Source organism: Hyperoodon ampullatus, assembly GCF_949752795.1.
Source record: "Hyperoodon ampullatus genome assembly, chromosome: 1".
NCBI classification, from domain to species: domain Eukaryota; kingdom Metazoa; phylum Chordata; class Mammalia; order Artiodactyla; family Ziphiidae; genus Hyperoodon; species Hyperoodon ampullatus.
In genome coordinates, this window is record NC_136914.1 from 106,454,479 (window position 1) to 106,471,549 (window position 17,071).

General features: G+C 34.0%; 1 protein-coding gene across 1 annotated transcript; it reads right to left on the reverse strand.

The window, feature by feature from the left end:
- Positions 1–382: 382 nt before the first annotated feature.
- Positions 383–13,561, reverse strand: SULT1B1 (sulfotransferase family 1B member 1; the record flags this gene model as incomplete). Its single annotated transcript, XM_079718209.1, has 7 exons — positions 383–495; positions 4,286–4,466; positions 6,384–6,478; positions 7,116–7,242; positions 8,996–9,093; positions 13,004–13,132; positions 13,414–13,561. 7 exons carry the CDS (start codon positions 13,559–13,561, stop codon positions 383–385), a joined length of 891 nt encoding a protein of 296 aa, XP_079574335.1.
- Positions 13,562–17,071: the final 3,510 nt, after the last annotated feature.

Here is a 17,071-nt window from a genome sequence, read left to right on the forward strand (position 1 = left end):
AGTTTTTAGGAAAGGGAAATTGGGGCAGAGCTAGGAAATATAGTGTCAGTGTTAAAGCAGCATTTCTTGGGTTAGGTTAGTAGGGAGTAGAACTTCATTTTAAACCACAATATATGGAGATTGAGTAGGAAACTTTCTTGTCAGTACTGGTCTAGGAAAAGGCAGGAATAGCCTACAAAAAGGTAACAGTTTGTCCTAATTTTAGGGAACTTGGAAGCTCAGTGAGTGGGGACTTGATTAACAACACTGAAGAATCAAAGTTTTAAAAGCACATTTTTTTCCCTTTATAAAACCATTCAATTGCCAAAATCAAGTCATAACTGCCTCTGTTTCAACGCACTGCAGGTCAGACTTCTCTCTTCAAATTTTCAGTTTAGGCTCTTTAAATCTGTGTGCGGAAATGGAGTTCAGTTTCAGACATTTCCTTCTTATAAATGGCATCAAATTTCTCATTTTGGGCAACAGTGAAGTAATTCTTCCAGTCACCTGCAATCCCTAAAAATTACAAATAAGAAAACATATGAATGAATAAAATATTTTCATTATGAAGGAAAAGCTAATGTATACCAAAAGAAAAGATTTGTAATCCCAGTAGTGGGATTGTTGGGTTTTATGGTAGTTCTATTTTTAGTTTTTAAAGGAATCTCCATACTGTTCTCCATAGTGGCTGTATCAATTTACATTCCCACCAAGTACAAGAAGGTTTCCTTTTCTCCAAACCCTCTCCAGAATTTATTGTTTGTAGATTTTTTAATGATGGCCATTCTGACTGGTGTGAGGTGATACCTCACTGAAGTTTTGATGTGCATTTCTCTAATGATTAGTGATGTTGAGCATCCTTTCATGTGTTTGTTGGCAATCTGTATATCTTCTTTGAAGAAATGTCTATTTAGGTTTTCTGCCCATTTTTGAATTGGGTTGTTTGTATTTTTTGATATTGAGCTGCTTGTAAATTTTGGAGATTAATCCTTTGTCAGTTGCTTTGTTTTCAAATATTATCTCCCATTCTGAGGGTTGTCTTTTCATCTTGTTTATGTTTTCCTTTGCTGTGAAAAAGCTTTTAAGTTTCATTAGGTCCCATTTGTTTATTTTTGTTTTTATTTCCATTTCTCTAGGAGGTGGATCAAAAAGAATCTTGCTGTGATTGATGTCATAGAGTGTTCTGCCTATGTTTTCCTCTAAGAGTTTTACATTGTCTGGCTTTACATTTAGGTCTTTAATCCATTTTGAGTTTATTTTGTGTATGGTGTTAGGAAGTGTTCTAATTTCCTTCTTTTACATGTAGCTGTCCAGTTTTCCCAGCACCTCTTATTGAAGAGGCTCTCTTTTCTCCATTGTATATTCTTGCCTCCTTTCTCAAAAATAAGGTGCAGAGTCTGGCTTTTAGAAATATATAAGAAAGGTTAATTTTCTTGTCTAAATTTATGGGCTGTACAATAGTTTCCTAAAATAAATTATTTTAGTGTTTCTAATTGTCCTAGGTCATGGGGTTACCACTGGTCACTGGATCAATGATCAGGGAGTATTCTATTTCATGAGTTACTTTTGGAAACTGTACAAAGGACTGGTCATGAGCACAATCAAACAATGAAACAGAAAGCTGATAAGTATCATTTCACAAAAGTAATAAATGAGGATGTTATGATATTTGGATGATATTTGTGTTTCCTGAATTCACTAGACATATCTTATTTTAATTTTAGAGGAGAAGAATAGCATTAAAATCAAACACATAAAATCCCTGAACCATTTTTACAAAGGTGAAACTGTTGTGATATAAATTTACATTTAATCTTTTATACTGGATGCTTAAAAATATATATTTGAAGAATTAATAAATTTTTAATGTACTGTTAATGTGTTTGGAGGAAAACATTAATTTTGCCAATTTATTTAATATTAAATATAATTGTATTGAATTTCAAGCCTTATTAATCCATGATTGCTTCATGAAGATTTAAAATCCTTTTAATGAAAAACATCCCCATAGACAAGGTTGTTTCCCTGGTTATTTTACTTTATTCTGTTTTCACCAAATAATAGTTCTTTGGAATGTATGTGAGAGTAGTGCATATCTGGGATAGTACACCTCCAAAGATGCCACTGAAAAGAGAAAGTGCAGATTTAAACAATAAAGAGTCATATATAAAAGTAGTCTAATAATCTTCTATTTTGAGTATAAATACTATATACACAAACAAATTTGCTTCACAAGAGTGAGGGAAGTATAAAATTTTTTTTGATAAAATAAATTCTTGCCAAATCTCAGGGTTTTTTGTTTTGTTGCTGTTTGGGACATAGGCATAAACATTGGACATTATCTATCCTCTCCATAACATCGTTACTATTGTGTGACTAAATTTTGATCTTGATTTATCCAGCATGGACTCCTTCAAGACTGAAGGCCAAACTATGCTTGGCCCTTTGTTCATTCTTCACTTTTGAGCCCTTTTCAATATTCATTACATGCATGCCTCTTGTATTACATTATGAGCTTCTTGAGGCAGATGTACATGTCATTTATATTCTAGAGAATATGAGCTGTATATAGGTGTTCATGAAGAGCTTTTCATGAATATTAACTAATGAATAAAGAGTATTCTTTAAGTGTTATTGAATGCATGAATGAATAAATGAATAGATGCATCTTGAACTATTAGATTAGAACATATTAGACTAATATGACTTGCTAATTTTGTGTATATCACTTTTGGTCAGAAAAAATATAGTAAATGCTTATATATCTTTTACCAATATCCTCCCCCAAAACTTGTGCTATAGGTGTTATTCTTTTCTTCATTTTGTCAGTGATGTAACTGAAACTTTGGCAGATTTATTAATATATGCAAAGTCAAAGGTTCAGTGAGTGGCATAGCCTCGATAAACCCCAGAGCAATCTGACCACAAAGGTTATGTTCTTCACTACTCCCAGAGGGGATGTAAAGACTGTCTCTCTCATATACCCTTTTCCTTTGAAGTTGGCGAAATCATGGAATTCAGATACTGAGCTTATCTCACGTATCTTTATACCCTAATGAGATATCATTAGATAGTATCAATTTTCATATGACTGGGGATAAAACTCTCCTGGAAGTTACATTCAATAATCTGGCATAATGAAAATTTGCCTTGTTTAATTAAAGAGGTTTTTTGCCTCTGTTTCTTCCACAAGAAAAAAGTGTGTGTGTGTGTGCGTTGTGTGTGTGTTGTGCATGTATCAGTCTTCTTTGTTCAAACTTGTAATGCACCATTTACAATGAAAAATTTGCCTTGCCCTCTTATACCACAGCTTATTTTTTAAGTGCAGTGTTTTTGAAAATTAAAAGAAAAACATAATTTAGTGTTTTTAGCGTAGGACTAAACGAAGGTACAGAGAAAACTGTGTTAGAAATATCTGTAATCATATAACTATTTCAAAATTGAGGCTTTTGATCCACATGTTCATATGCACTATATATTCCTAGGGTTGTGTTTACTTCCCGGCACACCAACTGAAATTTTATCTTTTCCTCTCCAATCCAGTAAAGGACATTGAAAGAAAGGTGGCAAGACTAGGTGGATAACTTCTCAAATTTTAGTTAATAATTTGTTAAATGCATTATTTTTATCATTAATAACACATTTTTGACACAAGCCATGTACAATAAACCATAATATACAGTATTTGCCTTAATGGAAATAGAGCTGTATTTTGACAGTGAATGCCATATTTCTCTATTGTCATCTTTTAAAGTTAATTTTAGAGTCTATGTTTTCATATAATTCAGACAGTATTTTTAGGGAGCAAAAACTTCCCATATGGTAAAAAAATGTCATTACTCTTGGTGAATCCTTCTTAACAAAATGACCACTGCTTTCTAAATGATAAGGGGTTTTTAAAGAAGATGGTACTGTATTGAGTGACATTAGTTTATTACTGGGGAGGAGAAGAAGGCCTATGACAATTTAAACAAAGATTTAAGATTTAGTAATAAAAAATTTGGAATGACTCACATCAGAATTGACAAAACCACTCCCTTTTAGCAGGGTACTAAATAGAAGGAGAAATATGTATCAAGTACTCAAGGTATTTCAATAACGTGTTTACATGCATTATTTCCTTTAATAATTTCTAACCTAATTCAGCAACTTTTGTGGTAGGTATTTTTAGTGTCCTTATTTTACAGATGAAGAAATTGATGCCAAAATTGGCTAAGTAACTTGGTAGAGATTACAAAGCTAATCCTCACTTCAGAGTAATTCATAAGAAAGCAAAAAGGAAAATTAAACTCAGCAAAATATTAACCTTTGCGCATAAAAGAGGATATACTGTGATCCATCACTGTACTTGGTAGATGTGTATAATTCACCAGAGGGTTGTCCTTCATCATTTCAAAGGAGGTATGATGGATGATCTTATCCAAGATCTCATCATTCAGGTTCTTCTCTAGAAACCTCACAATCTTCTTGATTTCTTTCTTTGGATTCTATCAGTGGGTAAAGAGACATATTCAAGAAAATGGTAAAAAATAAGTCATTAACATAATGTGAAAAAAAATCTTAAAAATGAAAAAATCAATAATTTATGTTTAGTAAAAGTAGAATAGAATATTTTGTTTGTTCTAAATCTTACATTTTTAGTTTTCATTCAAAGTACAATAAGAATAAATCTTGGCCTAAATATTAACAGTATTTAGAGAAAAAGATTATAGCAATGATTTTAAGCTCGATTTGTAATCAGATTTGAAATGTGAATGTTTTAGGGACCCAGTATCTTTATTCTTTCTGCCTTCATTTTTCTGTTCTTCATCAAAATTGCTTTCTTTTTCTTAATAATAATATTTAAAAACAAAAATAATAAATTCAGGGAAAAGTTCAGGTATTTTTTTAAAGTGTAAATACTGACGAAATCTTGCTTGGATGTAAATTATTAAAAATAAACTCCAATGAAGTTGCAAAGATATCAAGACCTAAATTATTCATTGGTCTTTGAGAATAAGAAGAAAAAAATCTGAGGAAGAAATCATTTTTTTTCAGATTCTAATGACATAAACAATATTTATAACTTTTTAGGAAGCTAAGTTAAAATCTGCATAGATATATCTAGAAAGATTTTGAGGGGGTAACATCTAAGCTGAGTTTAGAAAGATGAGTCAGAGTTTACCAAGATGCAGTCTCCTGAGCAGTAGGAGAGTGAATTCCCAGTAGAGAAAATAGTTAAAATTCTTGGAGGTATAAGTTCTAACAGTGTGTTCAAGGGAGAAAAAAAAGGAAAGTGGTTGCAGTTAGAGCTGAGTTGTTTACAGGAATGGGAGAGGCTATGAATCAAGAAAGATGAATTGGGGTAAAATTGAGAACATCCTTGGATGTCCTGCTGAAGGATTTGGACTGTATCTGTTATGTAATAGGGAAGCAACAGCATTTAATAATATGTCTTATTAACTCTCTGTGTTTTTATGTATATGTGTGTGTGTGTGTGGTGAATGTGTGTGCATGTGTATTTTTTTTTTTTTGCAATCTCAGTTTGTTGTCTTTTTTTTTTAACATCTTTATTGGAATATAATTGTTTTCCAATAGTGTGTTAGTTTCTGCTGTATAACAAAGTGAATCAGCTATATGCATACATATATCCCCATATCCCCTCCCTCTTGCTTCTCCTTCCCACCCTCCCTATCCCACCCCTCTAGGTGGTCACAAAGCACCGAGCCGATGTAAAGGAGAAGTACACATTTGAAAGATATAATAGTTAGAGCATGTGAAACAATGGGATGTTCAGGATATAGTGGAACCATATCAGCTACATGAAAGCCAGTGAGGACAATTTACTTTCAAGCTTTGAACACTGAATGAACAACCAAACATCATTAACCAAAAGAGAGAATAAAGGAAAATGATTACCTGTTGGAGAGAGAGAAGCAAGATGAGCTTAGTTTTGAACATGTTAAATTTGAGGGTTGTTTTAATAAAAACATGAGTTTGAATTCAGGGTAGAAGTTAAAATGGAGTTTTTGGTGGGTCATTAGCACATAAATAGTTTTGGCAACAGTGGGCTTGGACGTGATCATCAAACTATAGCAAAGAGTTCAAAAAGAAAAATGACTAAATGATAGAGATTCACAGGAAAACCATGACAGTGTGATAACCAATTAAACGTAGGAGAGAAGTTCGATAAGAAAAGGTGCTCAAAAGAAACACAATGTTTAAAAGGATAAGAGGATAAAAATGTCATTGATTTCAGTTAGTGTCATTAATGACCTTAACAAGATTTGGGTAAGCAGGCATGGAAAATAGGTAAAGCAATCATGTCATTTTGGACTCCATAGATTAAGTTGAAAAAATATAATAATCCTTTTACCCCAGGATGTAGCTGAAGAATTATCTAGAATGCATTTCTACCATTTTACCTCTTTCATATCTTCATAGAATAAGAAAAGTATTGGGTGTTCTTCCTTTTTCTTCCACCAGCTTTTAACATGATTAAACCAGGAGCCGAAGGCCACTAAAACCAGAGAAACAGTCTATTTCCATAAGCATTCATCAAATCAAAGATTTGTTTGTGACCAATAAGTCAAAGTGTACAAACATTTTGTGGAATTTAGTACTCAAGGGAACTGAGACTGTAAAGCCAATTTAAACAATTATATACCATCAGCCATTTATGGGTGTATAATCAGATTTTTAAAAATATTAAGTACAAAAGACGTATTTCAAATGAAAATACATTCACCTCTAATAGGTTATACTTAGCCTCACACAGAAGAAAACTATTCTTTTATGAAGTACTCAATCAATTATTTACTAAGTACTATAAATATATCTGTAACAGATTTAACTAATGATTTGGGCAAGTTAAACAATTTCTATTCTGAACAGGAACTGAGAATGGGTTTTTAGCAACTAAAAAGAGATTCAAGAATATTTTCATTAAGCCAATGTTTAATACAAGGTTTATATATTGAATGTCATAGTAAAATATTAGATGTATTTGATTTAATTTTTAAATGGTATTTGAATGTACTTGTTACTGATTTGGAAAAATAAGTGTTTTGAAAGGAAAATTCATACTTATAATGGTTAATATTATTATTTAAAATAATTTTAAAAATGACATTAATTTTTAGCCAAGGCCATCCTACCATTTCCAGTCAAGAATTTCTCTAGATATTCTTCCCAGGTTCCCGGAAGAGGTTGTAAATTATTCATTAAGTCAAAATGGTAAAATGAGACTGCAACATCCTTGGCATTTCGAGCCAGATAAATCATCTGCAGGGGGAGAATGAAAAAAATCAAATAATGATATTTTATTTAAGAAAAAATGTAACATATAGTAGGCATGTAAACCAACAGATTTGAAATCCATGAAATTAAAAACAGGAAAATATTAAGAAAATTAATGAAACAAAAAGCTGGATCTTTTTAAAAAATCAACAAAATTGATAAACATCTAACAAGACTGACAAAATAAATAGAGAAGACACAAATTACTAGTATCAATAAAAAACAGGGGATATCACAACAAATCTTGCATCTATTAAAAGAAAAATAAGAGTGTGAAAAGATACCAAACATCTTACTTCATCAGGGAAATGCAAATTAAAACAACGAGACACAACTCTGTACTTTTTAGAATGGCCAAAATCTAGAAAAGTGACAACACTAAATCCTGGTGAGGGTGTGGAACAACAGGGACTCTCATTCATTGCTGGTGGGGATGCAAAATGATACTGCTACTTCGTAAGACACTTGTTTCTTTCAAAACAAAATATACTTTTACCATATGATCCAGAAATTACATTACTTGGTATTTACCCAAAGGAGTTGAAAAATAAAGTTCACACAAAAACCTGCAAATGGATGTTTATACTAGCTTTGTTCATAATTGCCAAAATTTGGAAACAACCATAATGTCCTTCAGTAGGTTACTGGATAAATAAACTCTGGTACCTCCAGTCAATAGACTATTATTCATTACTAACAAGAAATGAGCTATCAAGCCATGAAAAGACATGGAAGAATATTAAAGGCATATTACTAAGTGAAAGAATACAATCTGAAAAGGCTACATATGTATGATTCTAACAATATGACATACTGGAAAAGGCAAAACTATGGAGGCAATAAGAAGATCAGTGGTTGCCAGGGTTAGGGGGAGGAAATGAATAGGTGGAGCACAGAGGATTTATAGGGCAGTGAAACTGCACTGTATGGTACTATAATGGTATATACATGTCGTCATACATTTGTCCAAACCCATGGAATGTACAACACCAATAGTGAACCCTAAAGTAAATTATGGACTTTGGAAGATAATGATGTGTCCATGTAGGTTCATCAATTGTAACAAATGTATCGCTCTGGTGAGAGGTCAGAGATATTGATGATGGGGCGTCTATGGATATGTGGGATCAAGGGATATATGGAAAACCTCTTTAACTTCCTCTCAATTTTCTGTCAAAATAAATTTGCTTTAAAATAGATAAATTGCTGTAAAAAAAAAGCCTGTTAAAAGAAAGAATAAGATGGGAATATTATTAACAACATTTCATTACAAAACTCAACAACTTAGAATTCCTCACATATCACAAACTAGCAAAAGCCAGATAGACAATCTGAATAGCTTCACAATTTTTGAAAAAAAAAATGAGTTTTAAATTTAAAAGTTTCCCCAAAGCAAATATCCAGGCTCAAATGTCTCACTGAAGAATTTTACCAAACTATTAAATAAGAAATGATATCCTTATGCTGAGTTTTCGGGGAAGGCCAAACTATATAAGACAGCTGAGAAATAATAGTAGCAATATTGTGCTGAGATAAGGATTTTGTTGCTGCAAAACTTTGGAAAACTTGAGCATGTACGTTTAGGCTAAAACGTATTCTTTTAATCGAAACACTTTTTTAAATGTAGCTCACTTCTCATGGTAACAGATAAACAAAACATTTGAGCAATTACTTTACTTACTATGTGAGTGAAAAAGGGTTAAAAGTCGCAAAAATTTACTTGTGGTTTAGAGTATACCTTGCAGTTGTTTTCCCAGAAAGACTTAGGAATGAGATCAATTGGTAGATGTGTCTTCACAAGCCGGGGCGATGGATTCTTCTCTAATTGTTCTATACCTAGGGAAATTTAGTTTGGTTATGGAGATACTAGAGTCTCCAAAGAGCCTGCATTTCCGGATTTTCTTAAGCAACTTTTCAAAATATTTTTTGACCAGTATATAATGCTGCTAAATTTTGAACCAATGTCAAGCATCATTTATCTGGATTCTAAGAGCCAATATTTTCTAATTGTTAAGAGATTGGGTTCTGCGGTTAGCCTCTTTGGGTTCAAATCCTAACTTTATCACTTACTCATCATGAAACATCTGAAAGTATCACAGAGTCTCTAGGCTTAATTTTAACTACCTCCAAAATGACAAGTAATAATACCAACCTTAGCAATTTGGAGTTTTATCATGCCTTTGCATTATTACAAAAATGTTTCCTGTATGTCAGAGATATTGATAACTGGTAATTCTCATATTGGCTATTGTTATGCAGCAGCTATTGTAGTATAGATGATATCTTTGTAGAACATCACTTGTTGTACCTGTATTTTCATTATTTCCTTTATGTGTCATATATATATATATATATATATATATATATATATATATATATATATATATATATATATATGTATGTATATATATACTATGCATATAAAAAATTAAATTTTTGTGCAATTTTTAGGTGCTGGCTGAAGTTTCTAAAGACATACAACTAATAAGTAATAGAACTTAGTTTCAAGTTAAGTCTTTGGTTAAGGGTTATATGAACTTCCTTGTGACAGAAAGTATCCATTTATTTTCTACATGAAGAGCTAGGAAGAGCCAAGGGGCCTAGATCAATCTATAAGTGACTTGGCCAGTCTGAGTGCACTTTTGGGATAAAGGCATACTCAGGGAATTTCTGACATAGACCAGGAAGGGCTGGGATTACCCTTAATTTATGATTTTTTAATGGACTCAGTGACCTTTATCACTTCCCAGATTTATCTGTTAATGATGCCATCCCATATAGAGTTGTCAGTCCCTAAAATCTCAATTATTCTTGTCTCCTCCTTCAGGTTTCACATCCAGTCAATCTTAAAGTCCTGCACATATTTCACAATATAACTTACACCCAGTCTAACTTCTAGATTACCTGTTAAACCTATATATATCATCTTCCCATATTTTCACACAAAGGCACACCTGCCCCAAATTGTATGACTCACACATTCAAAGCAATCCTATGCTTCAATTGTTCACAAAATTAACTACATACGTTAAAAAGCCACTCCGTTTCTAATAAATCATCCTTTTTAAATGTTCTATACAGCACATATTTTGTCTCACAGTTTATGCTTATTTATTTGTTTGTTGTCAGTCCCCATGCCTCTTCCCATCCTCATTCCCAAATGCACACTGGAATGGAGATTCCATAAGAGCAGAAGCATAGCTTGTTATGTTCACCAGTGAATATTCTGTAGAGAACAGTTCATAGCACAGGGTGGTATCAAGAAGAACCCCTTAATATCAATGCAGATAGGGTTGACAGACTTAGGAAATAAAGATGCAAGAATCCCAGTTAAATTTGAACTTCACATAAACAACAGATACCTGTAAGTATCTCCCCTGCAATATTTGAAATATACTAAATAAAAGAGGTATCTATCTGATTTTCAAATTTAATTGGGTATCCTGGATTTTATCTGGAACTATTAATTATACACCTGTAAAATTCCACCAGCTAATTCATTATGTTTCTACTGACCTGGTAGTGGCAGCCACTTTATCCAGCATACAGAAATGAGAAATCATAATCTTCCACAACTCACTCTGCCTCAATGTCCATGACATGAAATTTTATGTGTCTCTATTATAAAGTTTTCACTATCTGTTCTTCCTCTTCCATCTCTTAACTTCACTGAAAGATTTCTCAACAATCTTGTGATTGTTTTGCCACATGAGGTCCTTTAAATGAACCCTTTACATACTTAAATGTGAATGTTGGGAATATGTAATGACATCACAAGTATGCACATTCAGGTTGCAGAGGAAATCTGAATGTCAGTTTACTCTCCTTTACCTGCCGAATCTCACCTACTCACTCTCTGGTGATGCTACACAGACTCACGTCCCACCCCCAACCTCCGTCTTTCACCAGTAATCTCTGACTGCCCTGTCCCTGATTACTTTGATTCTATCACTTTTTCATTTCATACTTTTCTATGGTTCTGGAGTCTTAACTCACTCGGTACTCATTTTGGTTGCTTGTCCCAGACTAATCCTTTAGTTTCAAGCTTTAGCATTTGCTCTCTGACTTCAGGCAACCACACAGAGGGAATGATACCCTCTCAACTGGTCCTTCTCTGCCTGCGGAAGTAACTAGCTCCAGTAGGGGAGAGAATTTGAATTCTGATGTTTACATTGATAGACATTCACCACCATAATACTGTCTTTTTATCCCAGGTTTCTAGCAGCATTTGAAAGCTAGCCCTCGCTTTTTGAACCCTTCTCACTTGCTTTCATGATACCCTACTCTGCTGATGCTCTCTTAGCTCACTGAGTATTTCTTAAGAATTACAAGCCCTGCATGATCTGTCCCTGTCTAGTCTCCAACTGTTTTGCCTCTCACTTTTCCGTTCTTTCATTGTTGTTGTTGGTGGTGGTGGTGGTTGATTTTTTAGTCCCTGGACTACACCTAGGTCTTTTCTGCATCTAGGCCCCCATACCTAATGCTTCATCTTTCTGAAATATGCTTTCTCCAGCATTGTGCAAAGCTTTAGGTCTCCATTCAGAGCTGATATCCCTAGCTACCCAATCTAAAGTAAAGTCTCCTGATGTTCCCTTTCATAAAGCCCTACTCTCTGGATATGTTAGGCTAACAATATTCATATATTACTAGTTTCTTTACTTATTTAATGTCACAATGTTATTGTAAGCTCCTTGGAGATAGGACATCTAATTTACTGATTTTTTTAATAGATTTAATTAATTAATTAATTTATTTATTGGCTGCGTTGGGTCTTCTGTTGCTGTGTGCAGGCTTTCTCTAGTTGCCGTGAGCAGGGGTTACTCTTCGTTGCAGTGTGAGGGCTTCTCATTGCGGTGGCTTCTTTTGTTGCAGAGTATAGGCTCTAGGCATGCAGGCTTCAGTAATTGTGGCTCATGGGCTCTAGAGCGTAGGCTTAGTAGTTGTGGTGCACAGGCTTAGTTGCTCTGCGGCATGTGGGATCTTCCCGGGCCAGGGCTCAAACCCGTGTCCACTGCATTGGCAGGCAGATTATTAACCACTGTGCCACCAGGGAAGCCACTACTGATCATTTTTTATCTAGTCCGTAGCACAGTGCATGGTTCCTTAGAAGCACTCAGTAAATATTTGTGCAATGAAAAATGAATTGTATTAATAATAAATTTTATATTTTATGAGGCATTGGTACTTCTTATTTATTTAATTACAGCAATGTTCTAAATTAAGAAATTACTGTTCTAATCTGCCAAATTTTATACAACAAATTTCAGTAAAAGATAAGAAACAGGGCTTCCCTGGTGGCGCAGTGGTTGAGAGTCCGCCTGCCGATGCAGGGGACAAGGGTTCGTGCCCCGGTCCAGGAAGATCCCACATGCCGCGGAGCGGCTGGGCCTGTGAGCCATGGCCGCTGAGCCTGTGCGTCGGGAGCCTGTGCTCCGCAACGGGAGAGGCCCACATACCGGAAAAAAAAAAAAAAAAAAAAGATAAGAAACATTTTTTTTATCAATGAGATTTTTAGTTGTTTTCTATAACAAAATTCTTTTATCTTTGATTAACATACCTGGATGTGCATGCAATGGACTAAAATAAAGTTTCTCTGTATGCCTTGCTTATTGTACTGCTTGCAAAACTTCCATTTTATGTTACCAAATACACTCAATTTTCCTTGAATGGACATCACAAATACAGTATTTAATATGTGATGTAAATACTACTACAAAATTATAATTTCTGGGTGATTTAAAATTACCTGAAATCCTTAGTCCAGGAAGGGCCATTTCCAACATTGGAACTTTCACAGTTATAACATCTCGCTTACAGTTTTCAACATCTCCATCATTTAGAACCATGTCCAGAATTTCACTAATCCAAGTGGTACCTGTGGCAAAAGACAACATTTTTATAAACTTCACCTGAATCTGGGGACAAAACGTCCCAGTTGGAAGCCTGCCATTTTAATATATTATCTTAGAAAATTAATTCTGCAGAGTTTCCCTTTCTATGCCCCAAATGTCCATTTTAATATACTCAAAGTAGATGGCTAGACTGACTTTTAGGAATACTAATTTTATTTAGGATGTTAACGATTTTGTAGAGAAGTTAATTTTCAGGGAACAAAAGCTGAAGTCAGACCTGCATTTGTCAGGCCACAAAACTCACCTGATTTGGGGTAAGTGGCTACCACAATGTCATCTGGCCTGCTTTGGAACTGTTCAATCTTTTCCCAGTTGTTTGCAAAAGCATAGGTGATGGGACAGCCATGGACTAGCTTCAGATTTTTTCTCCGGACATCTTTTAGGGAAGTCATCTTTGTTCCAGACTGTAAAAATACTTAATAGAATACTTAATAATAATCAAATCATGGAGAAAAAAAGAGGATAAAAATGAGAAACTGAGTAACTAATGTTATTAAGACACTGCAACTTGACAGTAAAATTGGCCTTTAACACACTGAGCACAAGAGATCTAAATACAAAGGGCATTTTTATGGGTGTACAGCTGTAGATTGCAAGAGCAGCAGCTGGCTCAGTGACAAGCAGATCAAAGGTCTTTAATGGAAACTTTGGAAAGAAATAGAACTGCACATTTTAGTTTGAATTAAAAATCCCACTTCACAGAAATATGCTAAAAAATATCTGGACCTAAGGCAAAATAAATCTATCAGTCATTGTTATACTCCAGTTGTACCTCATTTTTTTCTCACAGGAAACCTGTTGTGTTTTGCACCTTGGTTCTTCTGAGTATAATGAATTTGTTTTCCCTGTCTGCTTCTAAGATCCTCTTTTTTTTTATCACTGGTTTTGAGCAACTAAATTATGATGTGCCTTGGTGTGGTTATTTTCATGTGTTTGTGGTTGTGTGCCTATGCTTCACATTTATTGAACGTATTTGAATTGTGTTGACAGTCATCATTTCTTCCAAAAAATTTTTTTTTATTTCTCTCTCTTTTTCTGAGAATCCAGGCTACATAAAGCTGTTCACAGCTCACTGAAGCTCTATTCATTTTGTAAAATATTTTTTTCTCTCTTTGTGTTTCAGTTTGGATAACTTCTATGGCTATATTTCTTCATGTTCACTAACATCTTCTTCTGAAATGTGTAATCTGATGTTAATACCATCCAATGAAATTTTTTCTCAGACATAGTTTTCATCTCTAGGAGATCATTTTGGGAATGATTTTACTTTTTATGTCTCAACTTTTTGAGCATATTGAATATAGCTATAATGACTGTTTTAATATCTTTTTTTTTTTTTTTTTGGCTAACTCTAACATCTGTGTGAGTTCTAGATTGTTTTCAATTAACTAATTTTTCCTTCTCTATGGTTGCCTTCTTTGGCTAGTTTGCCTGCCTGATATTTTTTATTGGCTGTCTGGTGGTGTACCTGGGTTTTCCTCCCTGAGCTGTGGCCCAGAAATTCTCTCATGGCAGTAAGCTGGGGAAATTGTAGGGCTCAGTTTGTTTGTTTCCTATCCAGTATCATTCATTTTGGTTGTTTCACACAAGGGGGCAAATTTAGTTTTTGTTACTCGATTTTGCTTAGAAGCTATGATGATTAATTTTATGTGTCAATTTGCCTGGACCATGAGATGCCCAGATATTTGGTCAAACATTATTCTGGGTGTTTCTGTGAGGATGTTTTGGGATGAGACTAATCTGTAAATGGGTGTATTAAATAAAGCAGGTTGCTTTCCCTAATGTGGGTTGGCCTCATTCAGTGAGTTGAAGACCTGAATAGAACAAAAAGTCTGAGTAAGAAAGAATTCTTCCTAGCTGATGGCCTTTGAACTGTAACATCAGCTTTTTTCCTGCATTCAGGCTGGAAATAAAACATCAACTTTTCCTGGGTCTGAAGCCTGGTAGGTTTTGAACTGGAACTATACCATTAGCTCTCCTTGTTCTTAGGCATTCAGACTCAAACAGGAACTAAATCATCAGCTATTCTGGGTCTCCAGCTTGCCAATTCATCCTGCACATCTTAAGACCTATCAGCCTCTAAAATTATCTAATCCAATTATGTACAGTAAATCTCTTTATGTGTATATATATATATATATATATATATATATATATATATATATATAATATAAAAATTGCTATGCATCTTCTTTAATTAATAAACTATACTTATCATAATAATCATAATAATACTAACCCTGAATTAGAACCTTATTGATCCACTAAGCTATTCAAAACATTTTGGGTCCTGAGAGACTGTATTAGTCAGGGTTCTCCAGAGAAACCAAATCAATTATATATGTGTGTGTATATATATATATATATATATATATATATATATATATATATATATATATATAGAGAGAGAGAGAGAGAGAGAGAGAGAGAGAGAGAAGAGGAAGGGAATTTATTATAAGGAATTGGCTCACGTGATTATGGATGCAGACAAATCTAAAGATATACAGTTATCCCAGGCTGGAGAACCAGGATAGCCAATGGTGTAGTTCTCTTCTGAAGGCCAGCGGGCTTGAGACCCAGGAAGAACTAATATTTCAGTTTAAGTGTGAAGGTAAGAAAAACAATGTCCCAGCTCAAAGACAGCCAGGCAGGAGGGATTCTCCCTTACTTCCAGAGGGCCCTCCTTTTTATGTGATTCAGGCCTTCAGCTGAGTGGTTGAGGCCTGTCCACACCAGGGAGGGCAGTCTATTTTACATAGTCTACCAATTCAAATGTTAATTTCACCCCAAAATACACTAACAGACACAGCTAGAATAATGTTTGACCAAATATCTGGGCTCCCTATGAGCCAATCACGTTGACACATGGAACTGACCATCACATAGAGCTCCTCATTATTTATTTTTTCCACTTCATTTTCACTGAACTTTGTAAGTGAAACTGTAGTCTTGTTCTTCCTAATGTGTTTCTCATTTTACAACCCTCTCCCTGCCCCCATGGAATGTAAACATCTCAGAAATAGAAGGAAATGCAGAATGTAGAAGTTATAGGATCCATCATAATCTATTTTTCCATTTATTTATGAGAATCTGTCAATCAATAATAATAGATAATGTATACAACAGATAAATAGAGTTTGAATTAACAAGCTAAATTACACCTCTGATTGACAAATTGATTGATACATATATTTTTTTATCAGGCAAATATTTTGTAAGTAATTCGGTGATTCCAAATTCTTTGAGGGTGCTTTAAATAAGTGATTGCACTTATTAAGCTTTCACTAGTAACTTGTGTAATGGGAACCACAAACAAAGTCACTAATATAAAAGCTGGCTGTAATTTATACTCATATGCTTAAAATTGATTTGTATAGAAAAAGTTATACTTTAGATTAAGAAAAAATATGTTGGTGTAACAGACTAGTGTTTTAGAGATAACTTCTCTACACCTTACTAGCCCTCAACCTCTAGCCCCTTAAAAAAGTCTAGAAGAGAGAAATCTGGACAAACATTTTTTCATTTTACATTATAAGACATGAAGTATATGTCATATTTTATATCTTATAATTAACAGGTATACTTACAACAATAGTGTGTCTTTAAGTTTTCCCAATAAAAATTGTTATTAAAGAATGGATTTTTCTTAAAATATACGGCATCTTATGCTAGAAATACAGTGAAAATAATTTGAATTTTGCAGCTTCATTACTGCTCATAGAATAAAAGAGTTGGGGCCTCAGAAGCTTAGAAAAGTATATATTAATGAAAGAGCAGAGTCTCAGCAGAGAGTAGACACAAACATGTTTACAGCAGGCAAGATCCTAAGAAAAGGATGCCAGTGAGAACTGAGTAGACTGGGCATTTGGGGAGAATTCTATTAAATATTCCATATTAAATTG